Source organism: Mustelus asterias, chromosome 3 (genome assembly GCF_964213995.1).
Source record: "Mustelus asterias chromosome 3, sMusAst1.hap1.1, whole genome shotgun sequence".
Taxonomy (NCBI): Eukaryota; Metazoa; Chordata; class Chondrichthyes; order Carcharhiniformes; family Triakidae; genus Mustelus; species Mustelus asterias.
Genome location: NC_135803.1, coordinates 3581141 through 3595707, shown reverse-complemented (window position 1 = coordinate 3595707; position 14567 = coordinate 3581141). Strand labels below are relative to the sequence as shown.

Here is a 14567-nt window from a genome sequence, read left to right as displayed (position 1 = left end):
TATCTTTCGAAAGCCAAGATTGAATCTGCCTCCACTACTCTCGGGCGATGTATTCCAGATCCAAAACATTCCCTGCGTTACAAAACGTTCTCCCTCATGTTGCTATTGTTTCTTTTACCAATAAATTGGTAACCTCTTGTACTTCATCCTTCTGGCAATGCGGATAGTTTCTCTCTATCTACTCTGTCCAGACCCTTCATGATTTTGAGCACCTCTACCATTCCTCTTAATCTTTCCCTCTCTAAGAACAACCCAGCTTCGCCAGTCTAGCCTTGTAACAAAAGTCCCTCATCCCTGGAATCATCCTCATGAATATTTTCTGTACACTGTCAAATGCCATACAACCTTCCTAGAGTGTGGCGCCCAGATATTTTGTATATTATTTATTATTTTGTGGTATTCAGGTGTCGCTGGGAAGGCCCATCCCTAATTGCCTTCAGAAAGTTGTGTGTCACTTTCTTGAACCAGTGTAATCCATTTAGTGCAGATACACACACAATGCTAATGGCTTGGTAAAACTGAATAGCTTGTGAGGCCATTTCAGAGGACGGCTAAAAGTCCTGTAGGCCAGACCAGTTAGGGATGGATGATCTCCTTCCCCAAGGGACATTAGTGAACCAATGGATTTTTACAATAACGGATGATGGTTTCATGTCCATTATTGTGACATAGTTTTCTATTCCTGGATTTATTAATTCATTAACTAATTGAATTTAAATTCCACCAGCTGCCATGGAGGGATTTGAACTTATGTCCCCAATACTTAGCCTAGACCCCTGAATTACTAGTCAAGTGACATTACAACTACATCACCACCTCCCCAATAACACAATACTATTGTTGAAGCCAAACCAGTGTTTTTTTTAAATTCATTTGCGCGACATGGATGTCACTGCATGACCAACATTTACTGCTCATCCCTAGCTGCCCAAGGGCAGCTGAGAGTTGGAGTCAACATAGGCCAGACCAGGTAAGGACAGCAGATTTCTTCCCTAAAGGACATTTAGTGAACCAATTGACAATGGTTTCACGGTCATCAGTAGAATGCTAATTCCAGATTTTGTTTTAAATTGAATTCAAATTTCACCATCAGCTTTGGTGGGATTCAAACCTGGATCATAGAAAGAAATCATAGAAATCATAGAAACCCTACAGTACAGAAAGAGGCCATTCGGCCCATCGAGTCTGCACCGACCACAATCCCACCCAGGCCCTACCCCCATATCCCTACATCTTTACCCGCTAATCCATGCATCCCAGGACACTAAGGGGCAATTTTAGCATGGCCAATCAACCTAACCTGCACATCTTTGGACTGGATCCAAAGGATCCCCAGAACATAAACTAAATTTCTGGATTAATAGTCTAGCGATAATACCACTAGGCCATCGCCACCTCCTTTTATAAAGCTTTATCTCAACTTTCTTGCTTTTGTATTCGATGCTTCTACTGGGGAGAAATACCATACTTTTCTTATAGTAACGTCAGATCTTTTATGTCCACCCAAGGAGATGGATCCAAACGTTGATTTCTGTTGATGGACAAAAAGATGGACATGAAACACGGTTTCGCACCTCATCCAAAGACAGCACCCTCGTGTCGACACTATAGTTAAGAAAGCTCACCAACGCCTCTACTTTCTCAGAAGACTAAGGAAATTTGGCATGTCACCTACGTCTCTCACCAACATTTATCGGTGCACCATAGAAAGTATTCTTTCTGGTTGTATCACAGCTTGGTATGGCTCCTGCTGTGCCCAAGACCACAAGGAACTACAAAAGGTCATGAATGTAGCCCAATCCATCACGCAAACCAGCCTACCATCCATTGACTCTGTCTACACTTCCCACAGCCTCAGAAAAGCAGCCGATATAATTCAGGACCCCACGCACCCCGGACATTTTCTCTTCCACCTTCTTCTTTCGGGGAAAAGATACAAAAGTCTGAGGTCATGTACCAACTGGCTCAAGAACAGCTTCTTCCCTGCTGTCATTAGACTTTGAATGGACTTACCTCGTATTAAGTTGATCTTTCTTTACACCCTAGCCATGACTGTGATACTACATTCTGCAGTCTCTCGTTTCCTTTTCTATGAAAGGTATGCTCTGTCTGTATAGCGCGCAAGAAACAATACTTTTCACTGTATACATCTGACAATAATAAATCAAATCAAATTCACCTATGATAGTGCAACATTTATTAATAGATCAGAGTGAGTGTCAATCAATTGCTTGTTCTCAAGTCCCGGTGTGAGATTGCAATCCACAATCTATTGACTTCTGAGTTGGGAGTGCTATCACTGAGGCATGGATGACATGAGAGAGCACTGCAAAGTCAAACATGTCGACTTTTGGATCAAACATTAAACTAATGGTTCATTGCTGCTTAGAAATTCGAGATGTTGTCTCAGCACCACCTTCTCAAGAGCAATTAAGAATGGATAATATATGCTGACCTAAGCAGTGAAGCCCACAGCCTGTGAAAGAATACATTTTAAGGATGCTGCCACATTTCCCAGAACAAGATAGGGAGCATAATTCTCAAGAATTTAATTGGTTTGGAATACTTTGGAATATGCTCAACCCATGAAAAGTTTTCATAAATATCAAACTAAATAGACAGTGAGCAGATTAAAAGCACACACCGGCCATCAAAACTGAGTTCACCTATTGGAGTGTTCCAAGACTTTGAACCTGAAGAAAAAAACCATTGGAACATGAAAATAAAAAGGCCAATGCATGGGCTAGGAGACTAGATCAGAGAGCATCCTCGATCATTCGCAGGGTAGTTCAGACAGAAGACCAGTTGAGCTTTTGACTGAGAGGTGCATGTTTGCCGAGACCTTGCACCTTTATTCCTGTGGATCTTTACTTACACGCCACTGTTCAGCTTTGCTGTCAGTTCTTTCTCTGCCTTCAGCAAGCCTTCCCGCACTGTGTCACACTCCAGCACACTCTGGAGTGCCTGTGTTTCATCACCCACCACTTCCTGCTCCACATGCAAGATGGTGATGTGTGAAGGGATGCGTAGACTCCGCGCCGACATCATCTTCAGCAGCGTTGTTTTCCCCAAGCCATTCCGACCAACCAAGCCATAGCGTCTGCCATAAGCAAGGTGCAAATCGGCGCCAGTAAGTAAGCTCCTGAAATGAAGAGAAAGGACAGATTTTAAATACAGCCCTTTGCCCCAAAATTTTAATCGGTCAAAATAACTTTTAATAACTTCCAAATGGGAATTGGATAAAAAACTGAAGGGGGAAAACTGACAAAGTTGCAAAAGAGATTAGGTTACTTTGGGCTGCTCTTTCAGAGTCGACTTAGATACAAAGAGGTAAATGGTCTCTTTCTGTGCTGTATAATTCTGTGATTCTACGAAGAAGCATTTATCCAATTCCTCTTTAAAAATTACTATTGAATTTGCTTCCACCCGCTTTTTCAAGCACTGCATTCCAGATTGCAACAACTCACTGTGTAGAAGAAACCTCATCTTTCTCTGGTTTTGCCAATCATCATGAGTGTGTGTCAGATTACTGACCTCCTGCCAGCACAAACTATTTGCTCGATCAAAACACTTCCATTTGGAACAATGTTTTAAAAATATTTTGAACACAATGAACTACTGACCAAATTCACCTCTGCCAAAATGAGGCTTGAGCAAGGGTGCAACTTGTCAACGCTTCATTGATCAAGTTCAGAAAAGATCACAGAAAGACGGAACTTTGCCAGTGGTTCAGTGGGTGCTGTGATAAGCCAGGGAGGTTTCAACTTTGCTCTTTGGTTTGCTCAGAGTTGTCTGATTTCAGTGAGCAATTCTGTATTGGCAAAGTAACAGACTTACACAAGAACCTTTAACGTATCTAAACAGGAGGGGGAGTGGAGATAGAGGAAGCGGAAAATGATGCCAAAGAGACATGCTTCAAGGTTTTTGACGATGGGCATTGATATTCTCAACGCGCGTGAAAACACTGGTAGCAATCAGGGCGGTGGGAATTCACAACAGAACAGAATCAAGCAAAGTGGAGGATGTGAAAGCAGGACGAGTTGTTCTGGTACAATAGAGGATGGCTGTACCAAGCATTGCAGAGGAGGGTAAGCATTTTGAAAATCGAATGAGCCAGTGGACATCAGCTGGGGCTGGGAAGATAGGTGGGACCCAGAGTGTTGGATGAATTGGAGTTCACAGCGTGGAGTGGAGGAATTTGTACAGGCAATACTGGGCAAAGTTGACCTTATGGGCAATGATGTGTAAAAGGTTTCAATGGGGTAAAGCGAGGGAAGGAATGGAGACAGGATTTTGCAGGTAGTGATGGCAATGATCTTGATGAGAGACCACATGTGAACTCCGAAGTTCAGGTCAAGTTCAAGCAGGATTCCATGGCTCTCAACCTCTGGACGATATACACTGAGTATCAGGCACTGAGCAATGCAGCAGATTAGTAGCGCAAGATTTCAAATCAGAGACAACTCAGCAAGATAGAGGCAGGGACAAGAGATTGAAAACTCAGAAAGGATAGCAGGACTGTATAGGGAAAGGAAACAGCTGCTGGAAAGCAACTGTTTAAGTATTACAGAATTATGAATGAAGGCAGCAGATAGGACTGCACTGGTTAGAAAGAGAAAGATAAAAGGAAAAGGATGAATGAATACGTTTCTTCAGTGTTCACCAAGGAGAGGGGCCATGTTTTTGAGGAAAAGAAGGTGTTACAGGCTAGTAGGCTGGAGGAAATAGATGTTCGGAGGGAGGATGTCCTGGCAGTTGTGAATAAACTGAAGGTCGATAAGTCCCCTGGGCCTGATGAAATATATCCTAGGATTCTTTTGGAGGCAAGGGATGAGATTGCAAAGCCTTTGGCTTTGATCTTTGGGTCCTCACTGTCCACGGGGATAGTGCCAGAGGACTGGAGAATGGCGAATGTTGTTCCTCTGTTTAAGAAAGGGAATAGAAATGACCCTGGTAATTATAGACCGGTTAGTCTTACTTCGGTGGTTAGTAAATTGCTGGAAAAGGTCCTTAGGGATGGGATTTACGACCATTTAGAAAGATGCGGATTAATCCGGGATAATCAGCACGGATTGGTGAAGGGCAAGTCGTGCCTCACAAATTTGATTGAATTTTTTGAGGAGGTAACTAAGTGCGCTGATGAAGGTAGGGCAGTTGATGTCATATACATGGATTTTAGTAAGGCGTTTGATAAGGTCCCCCATGGTCGGCTTATGATGAAAGAGAGGAGGTGTGGGACAGAGGGAAAGTTGGCCGATTGGATAGGTAACTGGCTGTCTGATTGAAGACAGAGGGTGGTGGTGGATGGAAAATTTTCGGATTGGAGGCAGGTTGCTAGCGGAGTGCCACAGGGATCATTGCTTGGTCCTCTGCTCTTTGTGATTTTTATTAATGACTTAGAGGAGGGGGCTGAAGGGTGGATCAGTAAATTTGCTGATGACACCAAGATTGGTGGAGTAGTGGATGAGGTGGAGGGCTGTTGTAGGCTGCAAAGAGACATAGATAGGATGCAAAGCTGGGCTGAAAAATGGCAAATGGAGTTTAACCCTGATAAATGTGAGGTGATTCATTTTGGTAGGACTAATTTAAATGTGGATTACAGGGTCAAAGGTAGGGTTCTGAAGACTGTGGAGGAACAGAGAGATCTTGGGGTCCATATCCACAGATCTCTAAAGGTTGCCACTCAAGTGGATAGAGCTGTGAAGAAGGCCTATAGTGTGTTAGCTTTTATTAACAGGGGGTTGGAGTTTAAGAGCCGTGGGGTTATGCTGCAACTGTACAGGACCTTGGTGAGACCACATTTGGAATATTGTGTGCAGTTCTGGTCACCTCACTATAAGAAGGATGTGGAAGCGCTGGAAAGAGTGCAGAGGAGATTTACCAGGATGCTGTCTGGTTTGGTGGGTAGATCTTATGAGGAAAGGTTGCGGGAGCTAGGGCTGTTCTCTCTGGAGCGGAGGAGGCTGAGGGGAGACTTAATAGAGGTTTATAAAATGATGAAGGGGATAGATAGAGTGAACATTCAGAGACTATTTCCTCGGGTGGATGGACCTATTACAAGGGGGCATAACTATAGGGTTCGTGGTGGGAGATATAGGAAGGATATCAGAGGTAGGTTCTTTACGCAGAAAGTGGTTGGGGTGTGGAATGGACTGCCTGCAGTGATAGTGGAGTCAGACACTTTAGGAACATTTAAGCGGTTATTGGATGGGCACATGGAGCACACCAGGATGATAGGGAGTGGGATAGCTTGATCTTGGTTTCAGATAAAGCTCGGCACAACATCGTGGGCCGAAGGGCCTGTTCTGTGCTGTACTGTTCTAAAACACAGCAGATATGAAGTTGAGAAAATTGGTGGCCTTGCAATATGTAATAGCAGGTATTTGTGCTCAGAGTAATTGAAGTTTGACAAATACAAGCAGCGGGGAAACGATGAATCCAGAAGTACTTATTCATGCATTGCCAACCCCAACTTATCAATTCTCCTTCCATTCACTTTCACCTTACCGCACTCCCTCAGTGCAGTACACTGATACGCATGGCAATAAAACCCTGTGTCTCTAACAGCTTTCACTTTACAGAGCAGTATGGTGCACAAGTTTACATCTCAGAGGGAGAAAAACACTACAAGTGTAGGAAATATTTCCTGTGGGAAGAGAAACGGCTGAAATGGATGGAAATGCCAGCATTAGATCCATAGCGATTGGTTGGAATCCACTCTCCCTCAGTGTCCTTAAAATAACTCCCAGCAGAAACAATAGAACAAAGAACAATACAGCACAGGAACAGGCCCTTCGGCCCTCCAAGCTCGCGCCGCTCCCTGGTCCAAACTAGACCATTCTTTTGTATCCCTCCATTCCCACTCCGTTCATATGGCTGTCTCGATAAGTCTTAAACGTTCCCAGTGTGTCCGCCTCCACCACCTTGCCTGGCAGCGCATTCCAGGCCCCCACCACCCTCTGTGTAAAATATGTCCGTCTGATATCTGTGTTAAACCTCCCCCCCTTCACCTTGAACCTATGACCCCTCGTGAACGTCACCACCGACCTGGGGAAAAGCTTCCCACCGTTCACCCTATCTATGCCTTTCATAATCTTATACACCTCTATTAAGTCTCCCCTCATCCTCAGTCTTTCCAGGGAGAACAACCCCAGTTTACCCAATCTCTCCTCATAACTAAGCCCCTCCATACCAGGTAACATCCTGGTAAACCTCCTCTGTACTCTCTCCAAAGCCTCCATGTCTTTCTGGTAGTGTGGCGACCAGAACTGGACGCAGTATTCCAGATGCGGCCGAACCAACGTTCTATACATCTGCAACATCAGACCCCAACTTTTATACTCTATGCCCCGTCCTATAAAGGCAAGCATGCCATATGCCTTATTCACCACCTTCTCCACCTGTGACGTCACTTTCAAGGATAGTGGATAATAGTGGATAATGACAGACTCTTTGCAAACCATCATGGATACAGGGGAGTGGAGACAACAAAACACTTGACAAACAGTCCTCAGGAGCCTGCTCTGCCATCTAATAGGATCATGGGTGAATCTTGATTTTCCCACCCGACCCCTTAATCTTAACTAACAAGGAAATCTAAGGTTTTCAGGGGTGGGTGGAATGTGGTGTTGAAGCCACAATCAGATCAACTTTGTTATCTATGTTATTGAATAGCAGAGCAGTTTTGGGGGCTGAATAGTCTCCTCCTGTTTGTATGTCTGCATGCACATTTCCATCAATTCCCAAAGAGTCTAAGGATTAATTGATCACCGCCTTGTCTATACTAAACGATTAAGCATCCACAGCCTCAGGAATAGAGGGCTCCAAAGATTCACAACCTTCTGAGTAAAGATAATTCTCCTCTCAATCCTAAATGCTTGGCCTCTTACTCTGACAGCACTCCCCCTAGTTCTACACTCTGCAGCCTCTTAGCATCTATGTTGTAAAGCTCTCAGAATCTTTTATGTTTCAATGAGATTACTTCTCACTCTCTGAAACTCCAAGATTATAGGTCATTCTACTCAATCTCTCATAAGAAACACCCCTCAACCCAGGAATCAATCCAGTGAACCTTGATTGTGTCTGCATCCGTCCAGGGGTATGAAGCCAACTATGTGTATAGTACTCCAGGTATGGTATAAGCCCTGTAGAACTTGGGCAAGACTTCCTTAATCTGATATTCCAAATCCCTTCCAATTAAGGCCAATGTACCATTTGTCTTCCCGACTGCTTGATGTACCTGCATATTAACTTTGTGTTTCTAGCACAAGGGCACACAAATCCCATTGACAAAGGAACATTTCAGTTTCTCACCATTTGAAGATATTATATTCTTCCTGCCAGAGTAGCATGCCAATGCCCCATGTCATACTTCCTCTTTATTACCGAGTTGCACTGAACTCACTTATTTTGTTCAATTGAGAGACAATTCACACAAACACTGATCTAATTTTGGTATGCTTTAAACTAGAAGTTTTGAACATGAAAGAAATACATCCGGTAAAAATGGGGGCGGCACAATGGCACAGTGATTAGCACTGCTGCCTCACAGCGCCAGGGTTCGGTTCTCGGCTCGGGTCACTGTCTGTGTGGAGTTTGTACGTTCTCCCCGTGTCTGCGTGGCTTTCCTCCCACAGTCTGAAAGACGTGCATTGACCCGAACAGGCACCGGAATGTGGCAACTGGGGAATTTCACAATAACTTAATTGCAGTGTTAATGTAAGCCTTACTTGTGACGAATAAACAAACTTTTTTTTGAAGTTTACAAGGGAGACATCTGACACCACAGAACAACTCTATCTGGTTCCAGCACTGCAGACCCTCTCAGCACAAGAGATCATTCAGCCCATTTTACATAAGACAGCTATCAAAGCAAGCTTTTTAGCCCCATTCCCTTGCTTTTTCCCCCATTTGGCTCCAAAATCTACTTTAGCCCATTTCCTTGCCTTTTCCTCAGATCTTCCAATATTTGGAAGATGTTGCGGATTCTGCTTTCCCCACGATTACTGATCAGATATCCCATGGTCCAACAAACCACTGCATTGAAAATAAATCCAATTTCTTCCTTCGTTCTTTGTCACCTGACTGACTACTCGCACAGTCATAGAAATCATAGAAACCCTACAGTGCAGAAGGAGGCCATTCGGCCCATCGAGTCTGCACCGACCACAATCCCACCCAGGCCCTACCCCCATATCGCTACATATTTACCCGCTAATCCCTATATCCTACACATCTCAGGACACTAAGGGGCAATTTTAGCATGGCCAATCAACCTAACCCGCACATCTTTGGAGTGTGGGAGGAAACCAGAGCACCCGGAGGAAACCCACGCAGACATGAGGAGAATGTGCAAACTCCACACAGACAGTGACCCAAGCCGGGTCCTGGAGCTGTGAAGCAGCAGTGCTAACCACTGTGCTACCGTATCTGTCCAATGGTCTCTCTGATCAAAACATTCTCAGTTTCAAATACTGAAATAAAGAGCATGCCAGCTCCACTGAGATAATGGGACAAATACTAAAAGTGCGACTTTTAGAACTCTGGTCATTATTCCATTAGCAATAACAGCATTTTTGTTACCTCTCACTTGGATATTATTATTCATTCTCAGGAATTGAGCATCGCCGATGAGGTTGGCCTTTATTGCCTATGTCCCATTGCCCTGACAGGACAGCTGTAATGGTTTGACATAACCAAATGCCTTGTTAGGGCACTTCAGAGGGCAGTTAAAAGTCAACCATGTTGGTGTGGAAATAGTCACATAGGCAGCACAGTGGCTAGCACTACTGCCTCAGCGTCAGGGTTCGATTCCCGGTTTGGGTCATTGCCTATATGGAGTTTGCACATTCTCAGTGTCTGCGTGGGTTTCCTCTGGGTACTCCGGTTTCCCCCCAAACTCCAAAGATGCGTGGGTTAGGTGGATTGGCCAAGCTAAATTGCCCCTTAGTCTCAGGGGGACTAGCAGGGTAAATGCATGGGGTTATGGGGATAGGGGCTGGGTGGGATTGCGGACGGTGCGAACTCAATGGCTCCTTCTGTACACAAGGATTCAAGCCCGGAACCAAGAAAGAACAGCAATTTTTCTTCCCGAAAGGGATATTAAGAACCAGTTGGATTCTGGTCACTTTGTGGTCACGTTTTCTTTACATAACATGGCAACAGGTACAGTTGATCCACGTTGCTTTCTCTGCTCCACATGAGCCTAGAATTTAAGGTACTGTGGTAGGATTTGAACTATTTCCACCTTGGGCAATAGAACTAACTGAGTTGTGTTGCTGAAAGCCAGCATGGACACGTCAGGCTGTGCGGCCTCTGTTTGTGCTGTAACTAGTCTGTGATTTCAGGAGTTTAATCTGCATTTCCTCCTACAGTTGGTGATTAATTATTCACAGGACACTCTTATTGTCCATTATCAGTTGTCCTAAGAACACCATACAACGTGTGGCGGGAGTCAAGAGTCAGATTGTGTCAGGATCATTTTCCTGAATAAGGTTGTGGTCATGGGCATTTGGTTGGGAAAGGAGGTTCCTCAGGACAGTAACATGGGAAACAGCATCGTCAGATTGCCCACCCATAACAAGAATCACATTGACATCCCAAACATCAGGTGCTACCACTGACACTTCGCTTGAGGTGTTTGGCCATTTTTGAAACCTGTACCGGATGAATTCGGTCTACTCTGGCATCCAGCTTCTAGGGACAGGCTCTCCAATATTTATTTACTGTCTTACTCTGTTTGAATTTTGTGAACACGGAGGTTGGAAAGGCTATTTGTAATGTAGCTGCCTCACGGATGAATAAATCCTAAATAAGAACAAATCTGTCAGTACAGCAACTTGACACATAGGGGAGTTAATTGGACTATGGATTAAACCTTACATCTGTCCCCTTGAAGGTACATGGTACCCGCCTTTGGCACTCAAAGACACAAGGGTTGGCACTCCTTGATTAATCTATGGCTGCATATAATGACATCTTAAGTCCCAGTCGGAAATGGAGATGATTGGGTATTTCTGCTGCTAATCACAGCTGGAGACCACACTGCTCTAAGTGACTGCAATTATATTTATATACACAATCTGTATTATGTAACTATCTTCCGATCACTGCAATTTGTTGAAGAAATAAGCTTACTGTACTCAAGACAGGGTTTGCTGCAGTTTTGGTCAAGAGTTCAGGGCCTCATAATTAAAACATACAAGTCTCACCCTGCTTCTAACTCATTGGCTGACAGCACGGTTAATATTCACTCTCTTAATTTATTCCTTTCATTTTAACTCACCACTTGCAAGGATATCCTGTTGTGCTCATTTCTAATACAAGGTTTAAAATGCTCCGCAGGGTATTTTAGCATACCAACTATCAAACTGCTTCTTAAAAACTAATTAAACATCCAATCTTGCATCCACAAAACATAATTCTCTTATTTGCCGCAGTGGAACCTCTGCCACAGAGAAGGTGCTGAGTGTGCAAACTGATCCAGGTACAAGGAGGTTTCGCAAGGTTTTTTGCCCCCCTGTGCAGCAGAGCAGGGGCAAGCAATTTTCCCATCAGCAATAATTTTCCTGAAGATAAATGATCTGCCTCTCAAGTAGCTAGCAATCCTGGTCTACAGTGAGATGCAGCCCAGGTCAAGGACGCAAACATGGGACTGAGAATAGTGGAAGGTACTAGGCCCACTTGTCTCCTACCACAACTGTGTGTGTAATCCATGAGGGCAGCTGCAACAGCAGCGCTGTAGGCGCATCCACCTGCCCGCTTGCCGACACCTGCCCACCCACCCACCGACACACACCAACCCTCCACCCACCGATATCCGCCCGCAGGCACACGCCCGCCCGCAGGCACACATGCTTTCCAGGGGCCTCTGTGAAGTTATTTGCACCCACCCAGGGCTTTGTGCTCAGGATTAGTGAGGAAGCAAATGAGCAGCAGCGATCAGAGCTAGGCTTGGTGCAAGTGGAGTGCCAAGAATGTGGGGTGGCACAGTGGTTAACATTGCTGCCTCACAGCACTAGGGACCCGGGTTCAATTCCTGGCTTGGGTCACTGTCTGTGTGGAGTTTGCACTTTCTCCCCGTGTCTGCGTGGGTTTCCTCCGGGTGCTCCGGTTTCCTCCCACAGTCCAAAGATGTGCGGGTTAGATGGATTGGCCACACTAAATTTCCCCTTAGTGTCAGGGGAACTAGCTAGGGTATATGTATGGGGTTATGGGGATAGGGGCTTGTGGTCAGTGCAGACGCGATGGGCCGAATGGCCTCCTTCTGCACTGTAGGATTCTACTGTAGGATTTTATGAATGGCCAATGTCAAAACATCACATCAAGGATGGACAAAATGCAATGAGAAGCAGACTCAACCATCTTACTGATATTTGCAAGTAAATATGTGTTTTATTAAAAGTATTAAAACACTACTGATGTGCAGCACTTGCAATATAATATTCAATATGAATTATACTTTGGGTGGGATGGGAGGGATCTGGGATTACTAACCCATTCAAAGAGGTGTCCTTCAACCAAAATGTTTGAGAACTCCTGATCTGTGCAACAGCAGAAGCACCTTTCTTGACCACTCCACCTTTGCTAACTTGGCAGACTCTACAAGCCAAAATCTCTTCAAACTAAAAACTGGGAAGACAGTCATTATCGTTGGTCCCCATGCAAATTCCATTGCCAACTCATCCCTAGCAACTGTCCGAAGTTGAACCAGGCTGTTCTAAAACCTGGGGTCAGACGATTCCAAAATGATGTTTCAAGCACTTGTCCACACCACAGAGCAAGTCCTACTCCCCTGTTTAATCCCCATAGTCTGGCATGTTTAATTCCTTCAAGTGTTCACCAAGGTTCTCAGAAGACTAAGGAAATTTGGCATCTCAGCTACGACTCTCACCCAACTTTTATAGATGCACCATAGAAAGCATTCTTTCTGGTTGTATCACAGCTTGATATGGCTCCTGCTCTGCCCAAGACCACAAGGAACTACAAAAGGTCGTGAATGTAGCCTAATCCATCACGCAAACCAGCCTCCCATCCATTGACTCTGTCTACACTTCCCGCTGCCTTTGCAAAGCAACCAGCATAATTAAGGACCCCACACACCCTGGACATTCTCTCTTCCACCTTCTTCCATCGGGAAAAAGATACAAAAGTCTGAGGTCACGTATCAACCAACTCAAGAACAGCTTCTTCCCTGCTGCCATCAGACTTTTGAATGGACTTACCTTGCATTAAGTTGATTTTTCTCCACACCCTAGCTATGACTGTAACACTACATTCTGCACTATTGCATTTCCTTCTCTATGAACGGTATGCTTTTTCTGTATAGCGCGCAAGAAACAATACTCTTCACTGTATGTTAATACATGTGACAATAATAAATCAAAAAGTTTCCATTTGCAATAAGTGATTACTTCTGCTTCCACCACCTGTGTGGGCAGAGAATTCCAGATCATTATCAACTGCTGCATAAATAAATTCCTCAGCACATCCCCACATCTCTTGCCCAAAATCTTAAATCTGTGTCACCTAATCCTTTTCCATCAGCTGATAAGGAAGAGTTTCTCCTCATCAACCTTATCCAAACCTTTCATAATCTTGTACACCTGTACCAAATCTGTTTTACTCCAAGGAGACCAATTCAGCCTTTCCAACCTAATATTGTAGCTAAAAAAACCCACATCTCTGCTAAATCCCACCACCACCTCAGGGGCCTCCACATCTTCCCTAAAATGTGGTGACCAGAATTGGATGCAATACTATAATTGGGGCCAATAAGGGTTCAACATATCAACACAAGCACCCATTTTTCTCTTCAAATGTCGCCCAACTCTGCTCGTGCCACATCTCATCTGCTACTGAAAACTTCATTTGTGACTTTATTACCTCTTGGTTTGACAATTCCAATACAGTCCTCATCTACCTCCCACATTCTACCCTCCATAAATTTGACGTTATCCTAAACTCTGCTGCCCAGACATTATTTGCACCAAGTCTCATTTCCCCATCACTCCTGCGCTCGTGTCATGGTCAAGCAAAGCCATAGTTTTAAAATCTGACCCTGTTTGTAAGCCCCTCCATTGCCTCACTAAGCTTCTCCAGATACACAATCCTCTGAGATATCTCTGCCAATCTTAACCTAGCCTCTTGAATAAGACAAATTTTAGTTGAAGTTCAGCTGTCTAGGCCTTAAGATAAAGAAGTTGCTCCCTCAACCTTTCCATGTCACTCATATTCTTCCCTCTTTAAGACAGTCCTTAAAAACTGCCTTTGATCAAGCTTTTAGCCATATACCTTACATGGATCATTGTCCATTTCGCTTCAAATGTACCTATGCAGCACCTTCGGATGCTTTATTATGTTGAAGGCAGCAAATAAATACAAGTTACTACTGTTGTAAAAACGTGGGACCCCCAGTAGAACAGAGGTTGGTCTTCCATGACCTAATGGTCAAGGGAAAGGTTCCAGAGCATCCTACACACAACTATCTTAATACAGTCCATAGGAATTGCTAGACAAAAATAAATCAAAGTCCATCTAATTTGCTCCTGTCATCCAGTAATCACATG

The 14567-nt window shown here is 44.3% G+C and overlaps 1 protein-coding gene across 5 annotated transcripts in view; it reads right to left on the bottom strand.

Annotated features, from left to right (window-relative positions):
* The window catches only part of abcf3 (ATP-binding cassette, sub-family F (GCN20), member 3), a 125189-nt gene that overhangs the window by 56943 nt on the left and 53679 nt on the right, over positions 1 to 14567 (bottom strand). For all 5 annotated transcript variants that reach the window (XM_078204235.1, XM_078204236.1, XM_078204249.1 and 2 more), the window contains one exon: positions 2876 to 3142. In XM_078204235.1, coding sequence (XP_078060361.1) covers positions 2876 to 3142 — 267 coding nt within the window. The remainder of the gene's footprint in view (positions 1 to 2875; positions 3143 to 14567) is intronic.